This window comes from Myripristis murdjan, chromosome 5, assembly GCF_902150065.1.
Source record: "Myripristis murdjan chromosome 5, fMyrMur1.1, whole genome shotgun sequence".
NCBI lineage: Eukaryota > Metazoa > Chordata > Actinopteri > Holocentriformes > Holocentridae > Myripristis > Myripristis murdjan.
The window spans coordinates 36,924,941-36,951,229 of record NC_043984.1 but is presented as its reverse complement, the minus strand read 5'-3'; the positions used below and the strand labels follow the sequence as shown (position 1 = coordinate 36,951,229).

The window sequence follows — 26,289 nt, the reverse complement described above, 5'->3', positions numbered from 1 at the left end:
AAAATTCACAACACATTGATGCTTTTCATGATTGGAAAGGAGCAGAGAATAATAATAATAATATTCTTATTTAATTCTTATAATTCTTATTTTTTGTCGGCCCCTCACCTGAACACAAGGAATCAGCCTCTGCTCGTCTTTTCCCTTCATCATCGACTGCACCTTTGATTACAACATAAAACAAAAAATAATCCATTACGTAAAAATTTACAAGCTCAAAACAAATAAAGATAAACATCCAGTTAAGTTTCAGATGCATATTTCCTAATTTGTCTCTGTTTATACTTTTTTTTTTTTTTTTTAACTGAACAATATCTACAACCCTTTTTTTTTACCAAGCAACTTGATGCTTAAAGTCAAATCTCCTCCTGTGAGTTTCATCTTCTGAGGGAAACACAAAGTTTTTGCATGTTTCTGGCAAAACTCTAAACATAACTAAAAATGTCTGCACTTCTGCTAGTTGATAACCCTGACTTAGCAAATAATCTATTGGTATGTTCTCTAAATTGGATCTGTGTGTGTGTGTGTGTGTGTGTGTGTGTGTGTGTGCAGGGGGAGATGGCGATCACGGTGAAGTTTGGTGGCGATCCCGTCGCTAAGAGCCCGTTCACCGTCGGCGTGGCCGCCCCGCTGGACCTCAGCAGGGTCACCGTGGACGACCTGGAAGGACGTAAGGAGGCTTTTTCTACGGCCCTGAGAGCTCAGCACACACACACACACACACACACACACACACAATCCTGTTTAACTGAAAACACACCTCCAGAGAGATGCATGTGCTCTCAAACTGATGAAGATGTTTTCTTAAATCCTCGTGTTTTGTGTCTTCAGTCGCGTTGCATTGAGCTCTTTAGGGCCCCTGTGTTTTCATTCAGCGTGTTAAACACAGAAAACACAGAAGAAAAAAAAAAAACAGCTCATGTCTCCGTCAAGCTTCCTGTCTCTCCACTTTCCATTTCTGTGTTCTGTCTCATTCACATAATTGTCCCGTGAACGCCCCCTGCAGGAGTGGAGGTCGGTCAGGACCAGACGTTTGTTGTGGACACCAAAGGAGCAGGAGGTCAGGGTCAGCTGGAGGTGGCGGTGGTAAGTCCCAGAGAGACTCTAAAGATCTCATCAAGCAACAAACACATTCTGGAGGTTTTAGAGGGTCTCCAGGTGACAGCAGCGATGTGATTTTGATTCTAAACGGAAGTGTGCAGCAGAAGAACGTTCATTAAAAGTGCAGGCTTCAGAAGGAGATTCTCTTCAGTTTCTGTGTGTGTGTGTGTGTGTGTGTGTAGCTGAGCCCCAGCCAGCGGGCGCTGCCCTGCACCGTGGAGCCCCAGCCCGGCAAGGCCGACTGCAAGGTGGTCCGCTACAAACCCACGGAGGAGGGAGTCCACGCCGTCAACGTGTCCTACGACGGACACCCCATCCCGGGGAGCCCCTTCCCCGTGGAGGCCCAGCTGCCCCCAGACCCCAGCAAGGTACGGCCGCCCGCCCGTCCATCCGTCCACCCATCCGCCCGTCCTCATCCTCGTCAGGGAGAGGAGGCCGAGCTGTGGACGGATCGACGGTCTGCAGGTTTTTCATTCAAGCCAGGGCCGCTGTCGGGTTGTGGGTGGAAGGAAAACGTGCAGACTGTCGGTCCTCTGTGGCACGAGGTCACGTTCTCATGGTCTGCACTGTTAGCGAGCACACCGGGCATGGCATAGAGAAAAAATGCTCTTGTGAAATATACTGAACATCCCATCTCTTTTTTTCTTTCCGATTTCTTTTCCCCCCTCTCTGACAGCAGTTAACCCTCCTGTTATGTTTGGGGTTAATTTGACCCCATTCAATGTTTAACGTCTCTAAATAAATTATTAACATCATTTTTTTTTTTTGTTTCATATTTAATGAGTTTTCCTAATGTGATGGGCACTACTGGGTAAACTGAAATTGAAATTGAAATTGAATGAAATTGACATGATGATATGTTTTCAATGTCCTGTACACACTTTGTAACGCATCGGTTATAAATAACAAAAATCTGTACTTAGAAATAATATAAAGCCATTAAAACACCAAAAATTAATATTTCTTTCCAATTTTAGATCAATCAGTGAGATTTTACGGTGATTTGCATATTTTTCCATAGTGACGTAATACGAATACTGGATGTATAAGTGGGTGAGGGAGGTTATTTTTTATTTAAAGGACTATTTAGGTCGTCAACAAAGAAACACAAAGTACCTGACACATAAACTTTGGGAATAATTTTAGTTATAATAATTTTGTGGAGGTTTAAACTGCTGGGGTCAAATTGACCACAAACATAAAAGATGTTAGTGAATCTGAACATAACAGGAGGGTTAAATCCACAACCAGCGGATGTAACTGCCACAGACATTTACGACACGCACTTCCATCTGTTTCCATTGTGCTGTGGTGGTTATGTAAATTGATTATTTTTGGATTCCAGTGAATCCTGCCCGAACAAATCTGAATCAAAACAAAAGACAGTAATAATTTGTTGCAGCCTTTACATTTTTCCAGGGTGCACGAATCAGAAAGAGACCAAACAATGAACAACAGCTTTAATACCAAAAAGCAGTTTATTTCAGCGGCAGTAGCCTCTGTCATATTACAGGATTGCATCGTTGCGTATCAACAATAAATATGTTCAGCGACGTCCAAAGGGTTCACATCCATCAGTCAGTCAGGCAGCAGCACTGATCCTTCTTCTCTTCATCAGAACTGATTGGTTGTTGATGATTTTACTTTTGGTCCTGATTAGTTTACTTTGGGACGTTAAGAAAACCTCGGTATAATTACAGTAGATTGATTAATAACCGTCATGGTGTGGACGTTTACATGGGGTGTTCCTCAGAGTGCACCATGACCTGTAGCATGAATCCACCACCTTCTCGCCGCAGGTGAAGGCGTTCGGTCCCGGGCTGAAGGGCGGCTTGGTGGGAAACCCGGCGGAGTTCACCATCGACACCAAGGGCGCCGGCACCGGGGGCCTGGGGCTGACGGTGGAGGGGCCCACCGAGGCCAAGATCGAGTGCTCGGACAACGGGGACGGGACGTGCTCCGTGTCCTACCTGCCCACGGAGCCCGGAGACTACCTGGTCAACATCCTGTTCGAGGACGTGCACGTGCCGGGCTCGCCGTTCAAGGCCGACATCCAGATGCCCTTTGACCCCTCGAAGGTGGTGGCCTCGGGGGCGGGGCTGAAGAGAGCCAAGGTGAGAGGCCCCGACTGGAAGTTTGTCCCGTTAACTTTCTCAGTTTTTGACTTTTTTTTCAAACAAAAATCAAAAACGAAGCTTCCCTTTCTCTGTTCATTCTTTAAAAAAATAATACTTGAAGACCACACTTTGCTCTCTGCTAACTTCCCATGAACATTTTCCATTCTTATTTTTATTTATAAACTAAATGGTTGATTGATTAATTGAAAAAATAATTGATCAAATATCTGTGAAATGAACATAGTTTTAGTTGCAGCCCTAATTTCAACCAAAACCAAAAGAAAGATCTTTAAGGTTTTTGGTAGAAGATGTTTTAGATATTCTGCAGGTGAACTACGATCTCTTGAAATCGAGAAGTTGTTGAGTTGCATCGCTTTGGTAGGAAGACAAGTTAGTTTCCTGTGCAGGTGCCATCGCTCCTGCCGTTTAAACGCTTCAGCTCCTCCCATCTGATCATGTCACAAGACTGCATTTTCCTTTCATATTAATCTTGCAGATGTCTTTGACTTCCTGCCTTTAGAGGCACAGTGCCTTTACCTGCACAGCTGAAAACCTTCACCAACACTCTGTTTGTCTTCATAGACTCACCTGGTTAAAGCAGGAACCTGCAGTTCACCTCAGGGTTTTATGAAAAATAAATGAGGTATAATCCACATTCCTCGCTGTGTCCAGGTTGGAGAGGCGAGTGTGGTGAACGTGGACTGTTCCCGGGCCGGACCAGGAGAGCTGAGCCTGGAGGCGGCGCTCGACCCCCCAACCAGCCCAACGGGATCTCTCCCTGGAGCCGGTAAGACCAGCACACCCAGAGTCTGGTTATTGTGCACCACCAGGTGCAATTAAAGGAACACTCCACCGTTTTGGGCAAAATCCCCCTTTTCCTGACTTCCCCAGACTGAGACCAGATGTTGGACACCATCTCCACCTCTGGACGTCCACTGGTTCAGCTGCTATGGGTAGCATTTAGTGTTAGCTTAGCATAAAGACTTGAAATCTGTGGGAGTCGTTAGCCTGGCTGTGTCTAAGTGAAAAAATGGACGTAAAGAGGTGAAAATGGTATCCAACATCTGGTCTCGTCACAGCTGGGGGTCCAAACTGTCAACCAAAAGTAAGAAAAACAGCCGTGTTTTTGGTTTGATGCGGTCGAGTGATATCTCCTGGGTTTGGATTCATGAGACCGAGACGTCAGAGGATTTTATCAGAGAATCAAGAAATGCTTCAAGTTAAACAAAAACACGACATTTACAAGGTTTTTACATCGGCGATAAGCAGCAGAGCTTTTCTCCAAACTGTTTTTTTCTTTGTCCAGGAGCAAAGGCCAAGACGGAGGTGGTGGACAACAAGGACGGGACGTACACGGTGACCTACGTGCCCCTGACGGCCGGCATGTACACCCTCCTGCTGAAGTACGGGGGCAAGGCCGTGCCCGGCTTCCCCGCCAAGGTCATGGTGGATCCCGCCGTCGACACCTCCAAGGTCAAGGTGTTTGGTCCTGGAGTGGAAGGACAAGGTACGGCCTGGAGGTGGCGCAAACAGAAAGAGGAAAAATCAAATATTTCTTTAAAAAATGTGAAATTTGACATGAAATGTCTGATTTTAACCCACCAGAAGTCTGAAATAGTCACATTCACCGTGTAATGATAGGCTTCTCTGCTGCATGTCCACTTGTTGATAAATCAGAATTCAATAAGCATCATATGTTTGACACAACACAGTTGGACTTCCCTTATTCTTATTTTGCAACGCTCATGGCTGTTCAATCAGAATCTGCCTGTTTTGCCAGCTTTGTGCCTTTATTTGGAGTTTTTTAATTGGCTCTAAAATCCCAGTCCCAGGTAACACCAGAGCAAGTTTTAATTTGGGGTTTTTTTTTTGAAACCTGCAGAATCCCTGAGGATCATGAGTTCTGCCTTTCCTCTCTCCCAGCAGTTTTCCACCACAACTGATTTTAGACTCTTGAATGTTCATTAATTCACTTTATTGCACATTTTGCCTCCTCCTCTCTCCTCTCTATTTAACATCACTGAAACTAAATCTTAGTTTTCCTGTAGTTGTTTCCCAGCTCCTTGTTATGTGACGGCTGTCTGTGATGTTGAGTAAACTCAGCTAAGCCTTCCTCCTCTCCTCCTCCTCTCCTCCTCCTCCTCTTCCTCTCCTCCTCCTCCTCCCCCTCCAGCTGTTTTCAGAGAAGCCACCACGGAGTTCACGGTGGACGCTCGGCCCCTGAGCCGGCGGGGCGGCGACCACGTGAAGGCGCAGGTCAAGAACCCGTCCGGGGCGCTGACGGACTGCGTGGTCACCGACAACGCCGACGGCACCTACGGCGTCGAGTACACGCCGTACGAGAACGGTACGACAGCGCCTCACAGGGGCTCCTCGGCGAGATGTGGAACAGTTAGATTTCACTTTAATTTAATTCACTGGAAGCTGTAACAATGCAGAGAATGTATGAGGGATCGTTTTAACATTTTCTCCTTTCTGATTTAGTTTCACTGTGTTGTCTGACGTCTAACACGGAAACCTGCGCAAATTCACTTGTTTTATTCAAAAACATGGGAGAAAAGGCAGTTAGCAAATTAGCAAAAAAAAACAAAAAAAACAAAAAAAACAAGAAACCTATGTAATAAATACATAAATAAATTAGTATTATTTAGCAATATTTTTAAAGAATTACAAGAATTTTTTTTTTAATTACATTTTTTTGGGGCATTTCTGCTTTATTAGACGGTCACATATATTTAAAGGTCAGATCAGTGATGCTGGACAGCTTTCTTGTATGTTTGAGAAAAATTTATCTCTCTTATAAGGGTCCTTAAGGTGCAAAACCACCTCAAACTGGGATTCGACTTGGGGGTCCAGAGCATGGGGAAGGGTGAAAAGCCCTAACGCTGAGCAAATCAAGGCCAAACAGTGGCACAGGAGGGTTTCTTTTTTTTTTTTTTAACTTAATTTTTATTTATTTTTTCACAATAGTAACATGACATATACATTTCTCTTCATTTACATTTTTTACCCTTTTTACAGCTGCACATACTCTTAACACTTATAATCAAGAATCGTGTAAGAAAGCAGTATAAATACATAACTATAGATTTTAGAATAGAACATAGGATCAATTATATGACACAAATTTAGAGTGAGAAAAAGACAAGAAAATAAAGGAAAATAATAATAATAATAACAATAATAATAATAATAGAAAGAGAAAAGAAAGAAGAAAAAAAGATCCACTCTCGGTATCCACACACGTGGTGTGATGGTGTGAATGTACTCTTAGGCCACAGGAGGGTTTTTAAAGATAAACAGGAGGTCTGAGTCAGTGTGTAGCTGTGTCCCGGTGTGAGAACACACTCTTCCCTGCGGTGTGTGTTCCAGGCGTCCACAGTGTTCAGGTTCTGTACGACGACACTCCGGTTCCCAAGAGCCCGTTCAGGGTGTCGGTGTCGGAGGGATGCGACCCCAGCAGGGTGGTGGCCACCGGCCCGGGACTGCAGCACGCCCTGACCGACAAGCCCAACAACTTCAACATCGTCACCAGGTAGAGGCTTCACCCCGCCCAGTGTGTGTGTGTGTGTGTGTGTGTGTGTGTGTGTGTGTGAGGACGTCAGCGTGTGACGGTTGTCATGACAGTAAAGCACATCAGATAATGAAATAATAATAATAACTTTATTTTTTGGTGCTGCAAACTAAATTTCATTGCGTTTTTATATACAATGATAAAAAAATATCTATTTATGGAGTTTTTTCCTTAATACATGTGCAAATGCTACAAAGTAAAATTAACACAAAAAAAAAAAACATCTGCAAGGAATAAAAGTAATCTTAAAAATGATTAAAATAAAAGTACTACAAATAAAATGGTTATGAGACTAAACTGGCGTCTTCAGATGAAACCAGATTAGTGCAGATTTCAACATTACAACCTGTGATGCAGAGTGTGGACTGCAGGATTATGGATTAGATTAAAGAGAGTGAAATCAGAATATGTGTGTGATATGGAATACATAAACACACGACTCACAATTTCAGTGGCGGCTGAATCTTTTGCGTTTTGTGTGGTCGCTTTGGCTTATTGGTTCAGGTTAGGCATTAGGCATAAATTTGTTATAGATTAGATTAGGGAAGGGCTGCAGGGAATGACTGTAACAGTGTGAGTCAATCTTTTTTTTCCATCCTAGGAAAGGAAAACTGGCGTCCTCTCCAACTCCCTGGTTAATTAATCCAGTTAATTGAGCATCTTCCAGTTTTATAAAAGGATATAAAAATGTTGTATTTTTCCATTCCAGGATATTCCCAGTGCATTCTGGACAGAGTGTGTTTTATGTTATTGTCACATGGCAATACAGAGTTTTTTTTTTTTTTCTATCTTTTTTTTTTTTTTTTCAAATTGTTTGGGATTACTTTCTCTTATCTTTCTTGTCGTATGGAAGCCGTAAACCACATCACCTGAGTGTGTGTTGTTTGTCTGTTGATAAAGGTTAATGATAGTGTCTTATGAGCGTGACTTCATTCATTACAGTTGTGGAGCAGATGGTAATTATGGGATGTGTTGCTGTTGATGTGAGTGCTGTGCTAGATTTTATTTCTTTGTCTTTTCCTTTCTTTTACGTTTTCTGAATTATTGGAATGACACAAACAGATTGTTTATACTCACTTCCAGCGATATGCAGCCTGACACTTTTTGGCAGTTCTCCCTCACATTTCTCTTTTCTTTTTATTTTGTGTCTTTTATAAAGCCTCTTACGTGTGGAAATAAACAAACCAAAACAGTAATTATCTTAAAAATTAATTTAAAAAAAAAAAAAAAAAAAAAAAGGTCAACTTAAGGTAGTAAACAAACCAAAACAGTAACTATCTTAAAAATTAATAATAATAATAAAAAAAGGTCAACTTAAGGTAATAAACAAACCAAAACAGTAACTATCTTAAATTTTTTTTTTTTTTTTTTTAAACTCAACTTAAGGTAATAAACAAACCAAAACAGTAACTATCTTAAAAATTAATTTAAAAAAATAAAAAAGGTCAGCTTGAGGAGGGTTTCTCCTCGTCTCTCTGCAGCACTGATTTGTTCCTGACTGGTTACGGCTCAAGACCTTTGATGACAGATCAGCTGATAGGAGGCCCGTCTGCCTGTTGATTGGGGGTGTGTCTCTCTCCCTGCAGAGGGGCCGGTATCGGCGGGCTGGGCATCACGGTGGAGGGCCCGTCTGAGTCCAAGATGTCCTGTAAGGATAACAAAGACGGCAGCTGCAGCGTGGAGTACGTCCCGTTCACCGCCGGCCTCTACGACGTCAACATCACCTACGGGGGGCAGCACATCCCAGGTGAGGCCTGCTGCTTCCTCACTCTCCATACCAACTCATTCACAGGATGTGAAGCTGATTAACACGTTGTGGTGTTAATCAACTGTCAACTGCATTTTATTCTCATGTATCATTTCTCATGTATCTTCCTTTTTTTTTTTTTTGCTGTATCCTGTTATTTCCTGCAGCAAAGACCCTGTTTGATCATTCAGAGTAATCCTACTTTTAGAGAAAGTCCCATGTATTTGATGAAATCAGTGACTGCACGGCCAAAGTGATGATGCATCTGCACAAAAATCTGCTGATTGACTTTATAAAATTGTTGAAGATAAAAGATAAATACTCCATTTGGGGCAAAATATTATTTTTGCAACTTAAACACATTGAGGCAAGATGTTCCAGTTTCATTACCTGCCAGAATATGACGTGGTAATATGGTGTGGTAAAAGGGAAACCTGGCAAAGAAAGGGAGTGGACCCACTAAGGATTACCATAATGAAATATAATAAACCCATTTGTTGAACCCAAAGCGTGAAGGAGTTACTAAACTGAATATGTAACTGGGGGACTAGAGACCCAGTTTGGCCCTATTCTAACAGACACACCGGCTCCTGTTTGTTCTTGTGGGCAAACAAACTTCTGTTATATTTTCCCTTTAATTTAACTCTCTTCTGCAGAACGCTCTCACTAAACAGAATTTAGCGCAGTAACATCTGATTTAATGCGATGAAGAAGTGAAATAATCGTTCTGAGGAGCCGTACAGTTCTGGGAAAAACCTGAAAATGCACCTTGAGACGTGCTTGACTTTAGAGACGGTTTGGGAAAAGTGTTTGTCGGCCTCCTGCACTTTGAACATTGCGTTTGACTACAATGTGAGTTTAACAAAATCTCGCTTCCTTGTATTTTGGATACAAGGTGATTATCAAAGAGCTAATCTGTTTTTTAACGAGATCAGACAAGGTGAAAGGTCGGTGGTTTGGATGGGAAACGTCATCGCTGCAGCAGCAAACAGGAATGAGAGAAAAGAGGGTGATTTTTGCAGAGCTTCTCTTTGTAGAGACCGGAGACGCTTTGCTGTTCATTTCCCACCGACGTTTGCTGATGATGTCAATTCGCTCGTAACGTCTCGTTAAAGGGCTTCGCTCTCATTTCCGCAGATAAACGATCTGGTTTTATTGAAGGGCGTTAAAAGACGTGGCCGGTGTTTCTGGTTAACGTTACAAAGACGTCGGTGTTGTGGGCTGACGATAAAAGAGGCAGTGAATTTTTTGGGGGTTTAATGTTGTGAAGATGTGGTCGATGTTATTAGCCGACATTATAAAAGCTGTGGTGTTTAACTTAAGGGACTTTGTGCAGGAAGCGCCCAGCGGGTTGCCTGCTTTAACACACCTTGGCCTGACAGCTGCTGCTTGGTGTGTGTTCTGTGTGGAGAACAGCCTGCGTGCAGAAACCACACATTTACTTTGGTTTATTTGCACAATAATGAGGAGAGCAGTGCATTCAATAGCAAAGAGAACAATTCCAGTTCAGAAGAGGCTGATTCAGAGCCCTCCCTTTAATTAATCGAGTAAAAAATGATATTGTTACTTATAAAAATCTATATACATAAAATACACAAGCAAGAATAAATACTAGGAGGAAGAAAAAGGAGAAAAAAGAAAGAAAAAAACTAGAATAAGTAAAAGCAGCAACCAAGAAAAGCATCTTAGCATCTTAGCATAAAGTTAAGTTTAAGATGAAATTAGTTTTTTTTTTTTTTTTTTTTTTTTTAGCTGTGTCCTGAAAGCTGGTTTAATATTAAAACAGCTTCAGTGTGACATCCAGTGACTTCCAGAACTGTGGACGTCTGAATTAGATAGATAGATAGATAGATAGATAGATACTTTATTCATCCCAAAGGAAATTCACAGAATTTGAGTTAAAGGTGATGTCTTGGAGTCATTTTTTTCCATCTGGTTTAGTAGCTGACTGAATGTCTGAAAGAATTTAACAAGTTAAAAGGATCTGGAAGGTTTAGCTTGCTGTTCAAGTATTTGAATATTAATAAGTGTCTTTGAAAAATATTTAGAATACGTTCTAAACAGAGATGCAGGTGGGTTTTATGTGAAATAATTCTCAAAATCCTTCTGAATCACAAATAATCTGGGCAGATGTGATGGAGCAGCACAGTACTGCAGCTGGTTTATCCAGTTTCATCTTTCATCTACAATAACTCTCTGTGGCCCTGCAGGAAGCCCCTTCAAGGTCCCGGTAAAGGACGTGGTCGACTCCAGCAAGGTGAAGGTGTCGGGCCCCGGCGTGGGCTCAGGGGTCCGGGCTAACATCCCACAATCCTTCACGGTGGACTGCAGCAAGGCCGGCGTGGCCCCGCTGGCTGTGGCTGTCACTGCACCCAAAGGTCAGCTTAACCAAATTAATAAAAAAAAAAAATAAATAAACTATATTAAAAAAGGTCAGCTTAACCAAAAGAAAAATAAATAAATAAATAAAATAAAATATAAAAAGGTCAGCTTAACCAAAAAAAATAAATTCAATTAAATAAATTCAATTAAATTAAAAAAGATCAGGTCAACCCTTCAGCACTTTTCTTAGCAAAGTTACATACGACACCATACATATAATTTATTATCATCACTGTTAGTATTGTTATTGTTGTTGTATTTTTATTATTTATTTATTTATTTTTTATTATTTTTTTAATTTTATAATTTTTTTAGTAATAGAATATATTTTTTTAATTATTATTACTATTCATGTCATTATCAATAGTAGCAGGAGCAGCAGTTGTAATTGTATTATTTATGGTATTGGCAGCAATAATAGTACTAACAGTAAGTGGTTTTCAACCTGGGGGTTTGGGACCCTCACAGGGTCGCAAGGCGATTAAGAAAACTTTTAATATGCAAATTTAGATTGATTGATTTTTCTTATACCATGGTCTGGGTGAATTTAATTGGGTGAATTTGATTATCCTTTACATGTTTTACTCTGTTTTCTGTTTTCTTGTGAAATCTTGAGCGGTTTTAAAATGCAAGGTATGATTTTTAATAGTGTGTGTGTGTGTGTGTGTGTGTGTGTGTGTGTGTCCAGGTGTGGCTGAGCCGGTGGAGGTGGTGGATAACGGCGACGGGACACACACTGTGTGTTACACTCCCTCAGTGGAGGGGCCGTACTCTGTGGCCGTGCAGTACGCCGACCAGGACGTCCCGCGCAGGTACAGCTGCACCGCTCTCACCGCCCGGGCAGATCCTCTCCCTTTTTTCCCACCTTTATTCCACGTTTTTTGCCAGCTGAGTCTAAATGGTCCTCTCTGCAGTTTTTTCATGGTGCAGCTTTTATTGTGAAATTTGCATAATGACAGAAAGTAGAAGCAGCTTCCTCTTCTCATTTGTGCTGACTGAGCTTTTATTGTGAAAGGTTCCACAGTCTGTCAGTGATCATCTTGTGCCGTTTTTTCTTAGTTTGGAGGAAGATTTTAGTCATTTATTTCTTTGTTGTTTGTTTATTTCTGGGGTGCCAGTCAGGTTGTTTGTATCGTTTGCTTCTGTCTTAGTCAAATAAAGAGAAATAAGTGAAAAAACCTTCACTCAAAAATCCAACACAAAGGATGTTCAAGTATTAAACTTAACAAAAAAAAAAAAAAAAACTGTGGCAAGTATGCAAATAATGAAACCCAACACGTTTTTTTTTTTTCCAAATAAGAGAAATATATATATATATATATATATTTACACAATACAAACCCAAAGTGCAACTCAAGTTACTTTTTTTCTCACACAAAATTATTTTCAGTCCCTTCTTTTCTTGATTTTTTCCACAAAATGTATCAACCAAAATTCAGTCTTCTCAAAATTATTTTCAGTCCTGTTTTCACACAAAAAAAATTTGTTTTCAATCCACAAAAAAAAAGGATTTTCAGTCCCTCCTCACAAAAACAACAAACAAAAATATTATCAGTCCTTTTCTTTTTCACACAATATTTATTTCAACAAAAACGGTTCAGTCTTTTTTTTCCCCAACAAAAAACCCAGGAACAAAAAGCAAGAGGAGAGGGAGAGGAGACAGCCGTCTTTGCTCTCTGTAATGGATCTGATTTAAAATGGACTGAAGGACAAAACTCAAGCAGAAAATGAACTGAAGGAAAAGTCAAAATTGCTGAGTTTAAAAAAAAAAAAAATACTCCAAAAAGTAGAAGCACACAGAAAGCTGCTCAGTGACAGAAATGTGAGTAAATGTACTCAGTTACTTCCACCTCTTGATGTTGTTCATGTTGATGTTCATGTCGTTTTCTGTGTCAGTCCCTTCAAGTTCCGCGTTTTGCCGACTCATGATGCCAGCAAGGTGCGAGCCAGCGGCCCCGGCCTGACCAGCGGCGTCCCGGCCAGCTTCCCCGTCGAGTTCAGCATCGACGCCAAGGACGCCGGACAGGGCCAGCTCACCGTGCTCATCACCGTCAGTCTCACACCCTAACAAACACACACACACACACACACACACACACACAGAAGAGAAAATACCACACTGATACATAAAACCCTCTGTTCCTTCTTCCTTACTTCCTCCATCCCACCTCAGGACCAGGACGGTAAGCCCAAGCAGACCAGTATCCATGACAACGGCGACGGCACGTACCGCGTGTCGTACGTCCCGGACCGCGTGGGCCGCTACACCATCGTCATCAAGTACGGCGACGACGACATCCCCGCCTCGCCGTACCGCGTCCGAGCCACGGCCACCGGAGACGCCAGCAAGTGCACCGTCTCCGGTACGTCCCCGCCGGGCCCGTCCCACCGGGAGCACAGGGTCATCACTTTTTACAAACCTTCCCATGGAAAGAAAGGAGAAGAGAAGGAGGGATTAGATTGGATTAGATTAGATTAGATTAGATGGAACTGAAAAGACTGAGATCAGAGCAGCAAAAAAGAGTGCAGATGCAACTTAGCCTCTTCCTGTTCTGGCCCATTTTAGCGAGGGGGGGCGGGGGTCCTCAGGGGAAACAAAACATCATCTGAGAGCTGAGATTAATTGGAGATTAATTTGAGATGCAGCTCAGCTCTGTAGTCATCAGCTCTCTAGTCATAAATCTGGAATAAATGTTGTGTTCTGGTTAGGCACCTGTGTAGACAGTATGAGGGTCAGAACGTTATGATGGACGTATGTGAAGCCATTCCCATGTTCAGTTATGTGTCATAAGTTGTTGCAGCAATTTTTGGGTTGATACCATTTGTTACACAGATTGGTGCAAAACTTAACCAGTCTGACCACTTGAACATGAATGAAAATGGTCAAAAAAAACAAAACAAACAAACAAAAAAAACAATGGGAAGTATGCAAATAATGAAACCCAACACGTTTTTTTTTCCAAATAAGAGAAATATATATATTTACACAATACGAACCCAAAATGCAACTCAAGTTACTTTTTTTCTCACACAGAATTATTTTCAGTCCTTTCTTTTCTTGATTTTTTCCACAAAATGTATCAACCAAAATTCAGTCTTCTCAAAATTATTTTCAGTCCTGTTTTCACACAAAAAAAATTAGTTTTCAATCCACAAAAAAAAAGTATTTTCAGTCCCTCCTCACAAAAACAACAAACAAAAATATGGACGTATGTGAAGCCATTCCCATGTTCAAGTATGTGTCATAAGTTGTTGCAGCAGTTTTTGGGTTGATACCATTTGTTACACAGATTGGTGCAAAATTTAACCAGTCTGACCACTTGAACATTAATGAAAAATTAAAAAAAACAAAAAAAAACAAAAAAAAACAAAACAATGGGAAGTATGCAAATAATGAAACCCAACACGTTTTTTTTTTTCCAAATAAGAGAAATATATAATTTACACAATACAAACCCAAAGTGCAACTCAAGTTACTTTTTTTCTCACACAGAATTATTTTCAGTCCTTTCTTTTCTTGATTTTTTCCACAAAATGTATCAACCAAAATTCAGTCTTCTCAAAATTATTTTCAGTCCTGTTTTCACACAAAAAAAATTAGTTTTCAATCCACAAAAAAAAAAAGGATTTTCAGTCCCTCCTCACAAAAACAACAAACAAAAATATGGACGTATGTGAAGCCATTCCCATGTTCAAGTATGTGTCATAAGTTGTTGCAGCAGTTTTTGGGTTGATACCATTTGTTACACAGATTGGTGCAAAACTTAACCAGTCTGACCACTTGAACATGAATGAAAATGGTCAAAAATCCCACATTAGGACACCGAGACCCTGAGGAAAAATTCAGGCTTTGATTTGGTGTCAAAAACGTTTGACGTTTTGCAGATTTCTGTCAGAACTGTGTTTCTCCTGTGACTGGATGTTGAGCGTTGTGTTGTGGAAATGTGTCAGAAACTGGCCCTTCACTGCAAAAACGCAAAATCTTACCAAGATTATTTGTCTTATTTCAAGTCAAAAATGTCTTATTTCTAGTCAAAATATCTCATTGCACTTAAAATAAGACATGATCATTTTTTTAGTAATAGATTTTTTTTTTATTATTATTATTATTACTATTAATGTCATTATCAGTAGTAGCAGGAGCAGCAGCAGTTTTAATTGTGAAACACAAAATTCACTTGAAACAAAATTAGCTAGAAACAAGAAACAAATTTTGCCAATGAAACAAGCAAATTTTCACTTGTTTCAAGCAAATTTTCACTTGAAACAAGAGACAATTGTGTAAAAACAAGTTACTTCTGAGGTGATCATGTCTTATTTTAAGTGTAATGAGATATTTTGACTAGAAATAAGACATTTTTGACTTGAAATAAGACAAATAATCTTGGCAAGATTTTGAGTTTTTGCAGTGTTACTGTCAGTCTGTGTGGAGAAGCAGAGCTCCTCTGAACGGCCTCGCTCTCTAGTTTGTGTCTGTAAAGTCTGATGAGGCTGTGATTCTCCTAGAGGTCACTAGAGGTCATTTTCTCCAGCGACGTCCAGTCTGACAAAAGTCTCTGCCTGCAGTGAAATGGCTGCTATGGGGGCCAACATCATCACACAGGAATCACAGTGTGCTGTTTGAAAAAAAAAAACTGCGTGAACATGAACGTGACCCCCCCCCTCCCCTGCAGGTCCCGGGGTGGGCCCCACCGTGGCCATCGGCGAGGAGCTGGGCCTGGTGGTGAACGCCAAGGCGGCGGGGAAGGGGAAGGTGTGCTGCGTGGTGGTGCAGCCGGACGGCAGCGAGGTGGAGGCCGAGGTGCTGGAGAACGAGGACGGCACCTTCGACATCTTCTACACGGCCCCCGCCCCCGGGAACTACTTCATCTACGTGCGCTTCGGGGGGGAGAACGTCCCCCGCAGCCCCTTCAAGGTCATGGTGAGGCCCCGCCCCCAAACCTTATTTAAACTACGGCAAGACGAGGCGTCCAAAACAGGAACATCTCACCTGTGTGTGTGTGTGTGTGTGTGTGTATGTGTGTGTGTGTGTGTGTGTGTGTGTGTGTGGACAGCCTCTTGACTTTGCAGCTTCAGGTTACAGATGAGGTTTTCCCATGATGCAGCAGCAGTGTGTGTTAGTGAATACGTGTATGAACTGTCCGTGTGTGTGTGTGTGTGTGTGTGTGTGTGTGTGTGCGTGCGTGTGTGTGTGTGTGTGACGTCAGAGGTTAACCCCTACTGTCATGTCCTCAGGCTACTGATGAGGTTGTTCCCATGATGCAACAGCAGACGTCTCTACAGCAACAGGCTCCTCCCCCTGGAGCGGGCTTCCAGCCCTGGGTACCACACCGAAACACACACACACACACAAAACACACACACACACACCAAAATACACAAAACACAGCGACACATATACACACACTTCAATATGTACTCACATACACATACACACACACACACTTTACATGACCACTGCTTGTTCAATCTCTCTCTCCCTCTCTCTCTCTCTCTCTCTCTCTCACACACACACACACACACTCTCTCTCTCTCTCTCTCTCTCTCTTTCAGCTTTCTTCTTTGCAGGTGAATGGCTGCTGGTTAAACGCCCATCTCTCCCTCTCTCTCTCTCTCTCTCTCTCTCTCTCTCTCTCTCTCTCTCCCTCTCCCCTCTCCCCTCTCTCTCTCTCTCTCTCTCTCTCTCTCTCCATTCATCAGTATTGTCTCTCTCTCGCTTTGCCTCCTTCATGTCGTCGCTCCTCTCTTCTTCTTCCTCTCAGCATCCGTCCGTCCGTCCGACAACATAAACACAAACAATGAAGAAGAAAAATAAAAATCAAACCCGTGTTGCCGAGGTCGTCGCCGTGGTTACGGGTATCTGGGGTCTCCCTGGTTCTTTCCAGGGATCCTCTCTCTCTCTCTCTCTCTCTTTCCCCTCAGTGCACTCTTCATCGCTGCGGCTGCATCACCCGCCGTCATCCCACCATCATCATCCTCCTCCTCTTCATCCTCTTCCCGCTCCATCGCGCTACACTACACTTCCCAGAATGCCCCTCTTGGTGGGCGGGGCTTGGACGTTGCAGCATGTGTCTAACGCAGGTCACTGGGAAGAGCCGAGAGCCGCCTGAGGTGTTCGCTAACTCTCTCTCTCTCTCTCTCTCTCTCTCTCTCTCTCTCTCTCTCTCTCTCTCTCTCTCTCTCTCTCTCTCTCTCTCTCTCCAGGTGACATCAGACGGCTACCGGCCAATCAGCAGCAGCGTGAACGGAAGCGGCTTCAGACCGTTTGACATGGTGATCCCGTTCTCCTTCAGGAAAGGAGAAATCACTGGTGAGACACACACACACACTCACACACACACACACACACACACACACCACACACACACACACACACACACACACACACACACACACACACACACACACATGCATACAGAAAGATAACTGCAGTTTTCCTTTAATTCAACTCTCTCTCTCTCTCCCTCCCTCTCTCTCTCTCTCTCTCTCTCTCTCTCTCCCTCTCTCTCTCTCTCTCTCTCTCTCTCTCTCTCCCTCTCTCTCTCTCTCAGGTGAGGTGCTGATGCCTTCAGGTAAATCGGCTCAGCCTCTGATCTCGGACAACCTGGACGGGACGGTCACGGTTCAGTACTCGCCCACCGAGGCCGGCCTGCACGAGATGCATATCAAGTACAATGGCACACACATCCCAGGTGAACACACACACACACACACACACACACGCAGGCTGCCAGTTCCGCTCTGTCGAGGGCTAAAGTCAGTGTGTACTTTATTAGTGTGCGAGCTGGCAGCCTGCACACTCACGTTCCTCCTACTATTTCTTTCTTTATTTATTAGTGGGCAAGCTGTTTGCTTGCACACTTACGTTATTCGACTTTTGGATTTCTTTCTTTACCCCGTTTTTTTGGACCGTAACTCCTCCTACAGCTTTCATTTTAGGCCCACACAATGAATTGGGAAAATGTGCGGCCCCATTGGGAGAAGTGTGCTATTACTTTTATAAGGAATCCGACTCACGCAATTCTCAAAATTCCAATTTTCCTGAAAATTTCGGCCATAGGAAATGAATGGCCAAAACTTTGGAAGGCTCCAGGGCCCAGAGCTTTGGACCTGCGTCCACGCACCAAATACGAAAAACGTGCATCTTATTGAGAAGAAGCAGGGTTTTGATTTTCAAGCCGATCCGACTTTCCGTTTTTCCGCAATTCCAGTTTGAAGTCGGAATCCGGACGCAATACACACTAATGGCGGAATGTTTGGAGAGCCAGAGTGAGTGACATCACGGCTAGAGTGCAGCAGCCCTGAAAAATCATCTAAAAATTTGGTCTTTTACTCGCTCCCCTGGCCACAGTTTTCACTCCACATGCACAAATTCGGGTAAAGTAGTAGGAAAACTAGTTGTGCTTTGAAAAATGTAAAAACAAAAGCAAAGTAGCTTCAACTTTTTAAACTGTGAGCCTTAACGAGGCAGGAGTGCCAGCTCTCTCCCCCATAGACTCCCATTATATCTGGAACCCAGAATCTGGGGAGAAAAGGAGAAACACACACTTTTTCAACTCGCCGTTTCTCGGGCATTTTTGGGAGTTGGTAAATAATTTTGACACAGTTTGAAAGCCCAAAGCCTTACCTTTCTCACGATACCTTTTATTTTCTGCTCGGACTTACTGGCATTGAGGAAAAAGCATTTGTTTGACCACTACTTTCAGGAGATTCTCTCCCAAGCACCACGGTCACTCTTCCAGCTTGCCCACACAGTTTCCCCACAAACCGCACTTTTCTAGTTTCTTTCTTTCTTTATTATTCTGCACGTTTTTCGGCCTGTGACTCCTCCTACAGCTTTGGTTTTAGGCCCACACAATGAATTGGAAAAATGTGCGGCCCGATTTGGAGAAGTGTGCTATTACTTTTATAAGGAATCCGACTCAGGGAATTCTCATGGGAACAGCCTCCTGGCTCTTGCTGCTGTTCGCCATGTCGTTCTCCCGGCTCGCAGTAACCATAGCAACAAAGACGCCACAGGATTCCTTGTGAGTCGAGCATGAGCAGACGTGACTGAATATTCCGGTACGGGGCGTTTTCCGACTAAAGTGTTTACATGGCATAAATATTCTGGTTGGAACAGGCACATGCCAGGGGTCTGATTCAGAATTTTCTCCAACCGGAATATGACCTTAATCTGGTTCGGTGTGTTTACATGACTCGTGTGCAACTGGAATATGGAGGATATTCTGAATAATACAGGAATATGGTGTGCATGTAAACGCGCTCAGTGTGTGTGTCGCGTTGCGGGAGACGGGACAGTTTGAAATCTGATTAGATCGTCGACAGAAATCAACTGGAATCACGTTTCAGAGCACGTCCACATGTGGCTTGGATCTGATTTGACAAAATCACATTTCACCTGGGGTTTTTATGCAGTCCAGACTTTTTTACGTCAGTCTGGATCCAGTCTGGATCTGACAGAGAACAGATCTGAAAGAGGCCTCGGAGCCGACCTCGGAGCCGACCTCGGAGCCGACCTCGCAGCCGCGTTTCCTCTCAAAACGACGGTCAGAACAGAATCAAATGCGATTAAACGTCCCGGAGCCCCGGTGAAGAGCGAGCGGGACGCCTGCTGGCCAGGAGGGGGAGTGCACGCCGTCTGCATGTTTGTCTGTTGACATCACACACACAACACAGCACGGAGAGGTGTGTGTGTGTGTGTGTTTACGTGTAGGCTTGCCAACTATGTAAGCAGTATCATGCACTCAGGTTTGTGTGTGTGTGTGTGTGTGTGTGTGTGTGTGTGTGTGTGTTTACCTGTAGGCTTGCCAACTATGTAAGCAGTATCATGCACTCAGGTTTGTGTGTGTGTGTGTGTGTGTGTGTGTGCGCGCTCTGCCGTTGCGTGTTTATATGCACGCGCATGTTTGTGATTAAGAAGTGTGTGTGTGTGTGTGTGTGTGTGTGTGTGTGTGTGTGTGTGTGTGTGTGTGTGTGTGTGTGAAGGATCTGTTGTTCTTTTCCAGCCAGCAGGAGAAAACCATTAACCAATGACATCATGCCCCGAGAATCTGTGTGTGTGTGTGTGTGTGTGTGTGTGTGTGTGTGTGTGTGTGTGTGTGTGAGATTATTCTGATGCCTGTCTGAGGATTTGGTTGATTTCTGTGTCTTAGCTTTATAATATAACTTTACTCACACACACACATGCACACACACACACAAACATAGAGTAGAGAACCAGGTGATCAAAGCTCTGTGTGTGTGTGTGTGTGTGTGTGTGTGTGTGTGTGTGTGTATGTTAATAACCCGAGTAAATGTAATCCAGTCTGAGGGATTTGTGTATATTTGGGTGAATGGGACCTATTGTGTATTGTCTAACTCTGTGTGTGTGTGTGTGTGTGTGTGTGTGTGTGTGTGTGTGTGTGTGTGTGTGTGTGTGTGTGTGTGGTGGACCATGATGAAGGGAAAGTCCCTTGTATTAAAAAAAAAAAAAAAATCCTGTTGTCATTTTCAGATTAAAAGTCTCCCTTTAAGACTGTTGCCTTGACCTGAGATTCCCAAACTTTCTCCACTTTCCAAGACTTTCCAAAGCTTTCCAGAGCTTTTCCCCCCGGGGAGATCCAAATGAGGAAAACACTGAATGAGGTTTTGACCCAAACCGAGGAAGTTTCTGATGAAAGAATGAATATTGAACCGTCCGTGACGCGACGCTTCCTCTCCACAAACTGGTCAAAATGAACTGAGACAGATATTTTACTGACGAGTTCTGCATCTACAGGATTTATTCATTCTTTTACTTTATTTGGTTTTAGATTTTTGCCCTAATAGTGTATCCATATTCTGTGTGTGTGTGTGTGTGTGTGTGTGTGTGTGTGTGACAGAGTCTCCGCTCCAGTTCTATGTGAACCATGCCAGCAGTCCCAGCGTCACGGCGTACGGTCCCGGCCTGAGCTACGGAGTCGCCAACAAGCCGGCCTCGTTCATCGTGTACACCGAGGACGCCGCCGAGGGTACTGCAGTACTGATGTAGTACTACTGCACTAGTATTAGTACCAGCAGCATTACTACTGTTTCCTACCTATTAGTGGTAGTTGAGTGAGTGTAGTTGTTGTGTTTTTAGTGGTAGTAGTAACAGTATTTGTTGTACCAAGCATCTTCATCGCAGTAAAAGTAGAAACCCTTATGAAACAAAAATATATTGCAGTATATTGGAAAATATCATGTGGTATATTAGATAATACATTTCCATATATGGGAACTAGTCTTTATATTTTCCAATATATTGCAATTACTTATGTATTATTCCATATATTAAAATATATTGATGCAATATATATATATAAATATATTGCATTATATATGTTTCACCAATGTATTATTCCATGTATTGCTAAGACATTTTCAAATACATAACATATTTAAATATATTGTAATTCCATATATTAAATGTAATATGTTGTAATATATTGTAATATATTTAATGTAATATATTGGTATATATATTTTATCTCCGTAAGGGAATAGTAGTGGTAACCTTATAATAATCATAATAATAAAGTTATAGTATTTGTATAGCACGTATCAGAACCAGCATTACAAAACACTTCACAACAAACACATAAAGCACAATAACAATAAAACACACAGCTGATGTGTGAATGAACAGGCAGGCGTAAGGAACCAGAGGACTAAAACTTAACATAACATAAATAAAGCAGCGGGTGAGGTGAAACTGAAAACATCATAACTGTAAAGTAAAACACAAGATTTAAGGATAAAAATGAACAAAAACTTTCGGTGGTGGTGATTTTTTGTAATGCACAGTTTTTGTTTTTGTTTTTTTCGATGTAGTTTTTTGCATGGAGGCCCTGATTTGTCATGCAAATGTACAGAAATGTATAACAATAATAATAATGATAATAATGTCATTTATAAAGTGCTTTTCAAAAAAAGATACAACGTGCTTTACAGATAATTTAAGACAGCAAACCAACAGTTAATAAAATATTATTATAAAATACAGTGAAAAATAATACAACAAATATTAAAATCAATAAAACGAGAACAGATAAAATGCAACGAAAGAATTACAAGCCTTAAAATCAGTCAACAAACAGTAAAATCAATAAAAAGCAAGACTAAAATAGTGAGTTTTTTTTTTTTTTTAAAGAGGCTTAAAGGAAGACCATGTGTGTGTGTTAGCTGTATGATTTATAATGTTTAATGTATAGTGTGCGTGTGCGTGTGTGTGTGTGTGTGTGTGTGTCCAGGAGGTCTGGACCTGGCCATCGAGGGTCCGTCCAAAGCGGAGATCAGCTGCGTGGACAACAAGGACGGGACGTGCAGCGTCAGCTACCTGCCCACGCTGCCCGGCGACTACAACATCCTGGTGCGCTACAACGACAAGCACATCGCCGGTAGCCCCTTCACCGCCAGGATCACCGGTGAGACGCACACCTTCATCACACACTCCACCACTCCTCACCATAATCATCATCATCATCATCAGAGTTTATAATGTTCAGTTTGTGTTGACATTGTGCAGAATGTGTCACTTTAATTCTGTGTTTATTACTGAGGTTGTAGTTTGCAGAGGTCTGCATTATACTGAGAGGGGTTTCTGATTTTTTGTCCTCCCTTGTTGATACACAATGAGGGAGGACAGAATAGAGGAAACAGCTGTCAGTAAAATGCAGAAAAGCTGAGCATTACAGGCAGCAGGAGAGGAAACTGTATGGCACAACAGCTGGACTGGATTAGATTAGATTATACAGGTGGAGCTGATGAAGTGGAGAGTGTATATATAACTATTTATTGATAAATAGATAGTTACAAAGCTTAGCAGAATTACTATTAGTAGTAGTAGTAATAATAGATTTTATTTGTATTGTGCTTTTCTTGGTACTCAAAGACACACTGCAAAAACTCAAAATCTTACCAAGATTATTTGTCTTATTTCAAGTAAAAATGTCTTATTTCTAGACAAAATACCTCATTACACTTAAAATAAGACATGATCACCTCAGAAATAACTTGATTTTAAAAACAAGCAAATTTTCACTTGTTCACTTGTGTCACAAGTGAAAATTTGCTTGTTTCATTGGCAAAATTGGTTTCTTGTTTCAAGCTAATTTTTACTTGTTTCAAGTGAATTTTCACTTGAATTTTCACTTGAAACAAGTAAAAATCGTCTAAAAACAAGTTATTTCTGAGGTGATCATGTCTTATTTTAAGTGTAATGAGATATTTTGACTAAAAATAAGACATTTTTACTTGAAATAAGACAAATATTCTTGGTAAGATTTGGAGTTTTTGCAGTGCACCTTACAGTAAAAAGAGATAAAATCACATGAAATAATACCCTCAAAAATAAAGTATATAAATGAACAGAAGTAGAGAATTTAACAACAACAACACAGTTCCTTACCTCTATTAATATTTCCTGTATCTAATAGTTTTTAAACAATGCTGCTGCTCAGTGCGGTTATTTGTCTCTTTGTGTGTGTGTGTGTGTGTCTGTGTGTGTGTGTGTGTGTGTGTGTGTGTGTGTGTGTGTGTGCGTCAGAGGACAACCAGCGGCGGTCCCAAGTGAAGCTGGGCTCGGCGGCAGACTTCTCTCTGGACATCATGGAGACGGACCTGAGCCTGCTGACGGCCAGCATCACCTCGCCGTCGGGCCGGGACGAGCCCTGCCTGCTCAAGAGGATGGCCAACAACCACATTGGTAACACGCACACACACACACACACACACACACACACACACACACATCAAGAGGTTATGGAGCAGTTTGAGGCATTAGCATTAAAATACACCCTCCAGGTTAATGCATCAATAACAGCCTTTATTTTTACTGCAGTCACATTTTGGTTGCAGGACGTTTGTGGACTCTTGGTTCTGAGTCTGTTCCTCCTCCTCCTCCTCCTCCTCCTCCTCCTCCTCCTCCTCCTCCTCCTCCTCCAGGTATCTCCTTCATCCCCAGGGAGGTGGGCGAGCACAAGGTCAGCATCCTGAAGAACGGGCGCCACGTCGCCAACAGTCCCATCACCATCATGGTGGTCCAGTCGGAGATCGGAGACGCCAGCCGGGTCAAAGTTCACGGCGACGGCCTCGTCCAGGGCTCCACTTTCCAGAACTCCAGCTTCCAGGTGGACACGCGGGAGGCAGGTCGGTGCCACGCCGCCGCTCGCCGCTTTGTGGGCGGGGCCAGAGGCTCTAGACTAGTTTTCTTTGTTTATTTGCACAATAAAAGCCACAAAAAGGAGAAACAAAAACAACAAAACAGTTAAAAACATGTGCAGGGTGAGACATGAAACCCGAAGGGCTTATATAGGAGCCTCACCCCAAAAACTACATAATAACAATACTAAACTATACAACAAAACTCTATAATAATAACAATAACAGAATAATAATAACAATACTGAGGATTACTAGACGATTATCTGCAAAATTTTAAACAGGCAGATCAGATTTTTGCTGCTCTGGTGTGACTTTTTGATGAGTTGAAGTCCAATGTATGGATTAAACATGCCGTGTGTGTGTGTGTGTGTGTGTGTGTGTGTGAGCAGGTTACGGCGGCCTGGCTCTGTCCATCGAGGGGCCCAGTAAGGTGGACATCCAGACGGAGGACATGGAGGACGGGACGTGCCGGGTGTCCTACTGTCCCACCGAGCCAGGAAACTACATCGTGTCCATCCGCTTCGCTGAGGAACACGTGCCAGGTCCAACTCACCACCCCAAAACCCCCAAAACACCCCAAAACCAGTCCCCACCTGACCCACTCAGGCTGAACGATCGATGCAAAACTTAAAAGTCGCCCTCCAGTCGTTTATTCAGCCCCTAAAAATAATCATCACTATTACATTACAGTCTATTACAGTCCTAATTAATATAATTTATAATATAATATAATATAATTTATCTGATTTATTTTTCTTCTCCCTGTATACCAAATGTCATCCTGTTCCTCAGCTTTCCCGCTCAATACGTGTGTGTGTGTGTGTGTGTGTGTCAACAGGAAGTCCGTTCACGGTGCGGGTGGCGGGCGAGGGCCGGATCCGGGAGAGCATCAGCCGACGACAGAGGGCGGCGTCTGTCGCCAGCGTGGGCAGTGTGTGTGACCTCAACCTGAAGTTACCAGGTACACACACACACACACACACACACACACACACACACACACACACAGCTTTATTAAACATATCGTTCTTCATCAGTCAGGTGTTTGGTCTGTTTCTGTGATTTTCGAGTGTCTGAAAGCAGCGAGAATCATTTTCCTAAAATAAAGTGTTGAGTTCTTTCTGCTCACTGACTTGACTGAAGATCCTCCGGCCGTGAAAAAGATGATCTGTCTCTAAAGATCTGCCGTCACCACGACCTTACACGATGTTATTCAATAAATCAGTCACTCTTTATTTATACAGCACATTTCATACAGTGGCTGAGGCCCAAAGTGCTGACCATGATGATGAGTAATTGTTGGTTTCCACATCAATCAATCAATCAATCAATATCCTTTATTTAACCAGGTAAAAAGACTCATTGAGATTAAAATCTCTTTTTCAAGAGCGACCTGGCCACGAAGGCAGCATAAACAGTGTTACAACAGTACATACAACAACAACAAAACAACAGCAGCCACACACTGTAGCCAGCAACACAAAATGCTTACTTCATAAGCACAAGAACACATGACAGGTCAAAGTAATGTAAAACATTTCAGCACTAAATCAATTTGAAAAACAGGTGCATTGCCCAAGAGAACTGGTTTCCCGATCCTTTAGGATGGCCTGAAATTCCCCCAAAGTGATCAGTTCAGATAGCAATCATATGAAAGGTGAGTGAGTTGCATATAAAGTCAGATCAGCAGAGAAACAGCATGGAGGTCTGACTGTGTGTCAGAAACGCCGTCAGCACGTCAGCACAGGTGCATTCTGGGAGACTCTGCGTTCAGTCATCAGCTGGCGACAACCAATCAGATTTCTGCCCGTCTGTGGCTCCAGGCTGACGGGCTTCAGTTTCATGACCAGCAGATCCACCTGATTTTTTTATTTATTTATTTTTTGTTTAATTTGTGAGGAACTTTTTAGACAACAGTTATGTCCAGTGGCACAATCTGATTGGATAAGAGGCGTCCAATGAGTGCTGATGTACAGGATAACAGCACTTTTGTGTTTTTCTATTATATTTCACCTTGCTTTACTAGGGTTTAATAATTAATATTAATAGTAATATTAACTTTGACTTTGTATCATTTTTGACGGTTCACACTTTTGATACAAAAAATAATATTAACTGACAGTAAGTGATCAGTTTTGGTAAATGAAATACATGTGATAGCTGCGGCAGAGGCTCCCCCTCTCTCTCTCTCTCTCTCTCTCTCT

The 26,289-nt window shown here is 42.4% G+C and overlaps 2 protein-coding genes across 3 annotated transcripts in view; one reads left to right on the top strand and one right to left on the bottom strand.

Annotated features, from left to right (window-relative positions):
• The window catches only part of LOC115359332 (NACHT, LRR and PYD domains-containing protein 14-like), a gene marked incomplete at its 3' end in the record, with an annotated part of 845,616 nt that overhangs the window by 556,896 nt on the left and 262,431 nt on the right, over positions 1–26,289 (bottom strand). The window lies entirely within an intron of this gene.
• Positions 1–26,289, top strand: part of LOC115359330 (filamin-B-like) — a 61,238-nt gene that overhangs the window by 19,448 nt on the left and 15,501 nt on the right. Inside the window, exons 13-35 of one of the 2 annotated variants that reach the window (XM_030051734.1) lie at positions 553–670; positions 1,007–1,086; positions 1,284–1,469; positions 2,901–3,215; positions 3,891–4,005; positions 4,525–4,725; positions 5,392–5,565; positions 6,591–6,753; positions 8,379–8,539; positions 10,750–10,917; positions 11,610–11,733; positions 12,818–12,971; positions 13,095–13,284; positions 15,595–15,842; positions 16,157–16,243; positions 17,126–17,231; positions 17,473–17,613; positions 20,785–20,913; positions 22,174–22,347; positions 23,469–23,627; positions 23,867–24,070; positions 24,475–24,627; positions 24,924–25,046. In XM_030051734.1, the coding sequence (XP_029907594.1) occupies positions 553–670; positions 1,007–1,086; positions 1,284–1,469; positions 2,901–3,215; positions 3,891–4,005; positions 4,525–4,725; positions 5,392–5,565; positions 6,591–6,753; positions 8,379–8,539; positions 10,750–10,917; positions 11,610–11,733; positions 12,818–12,971; positions 13,095–13,284; positions 15,595–15,842; positions 16,157–16,243; positions 17,126–17,231; positions 17,473–17,613; positions 20,785–20,913; positions 22,174–22,347; positions 23,469–23,627; positions 23,867–24,070; positions 24,475–24,627; positions 24,924–25,046 (3,673 nt within the window). The remainder of the gene's footprint in view (positions 1–552; positions 671–1,006; positions 1,087–1,283; positions 1,470–2,900; positions 3,216–3,890; positions 4,006–4,524; positions 4,726–5,391; positions 5,566–6,590; positions 6,754–8,378; positions 8,540–10,749; positions 10,918–11,609; positions 11,734–12,817; positions 12,972–13,094; positions 13,285–15,594; positions 15,843–16,156; positions 16,244–17,125; positions 17,232–17,472; positions 17,614–20,784; positions 20,914–22,173; positions 22,348–23,468; positions 23,628–23,866; positions 24,071–24,474; positions 24,628–24,923; positions 25,047–26,289) is intronic. The other variant, XM_030051735.1, reaches the window with a different exon arrangement.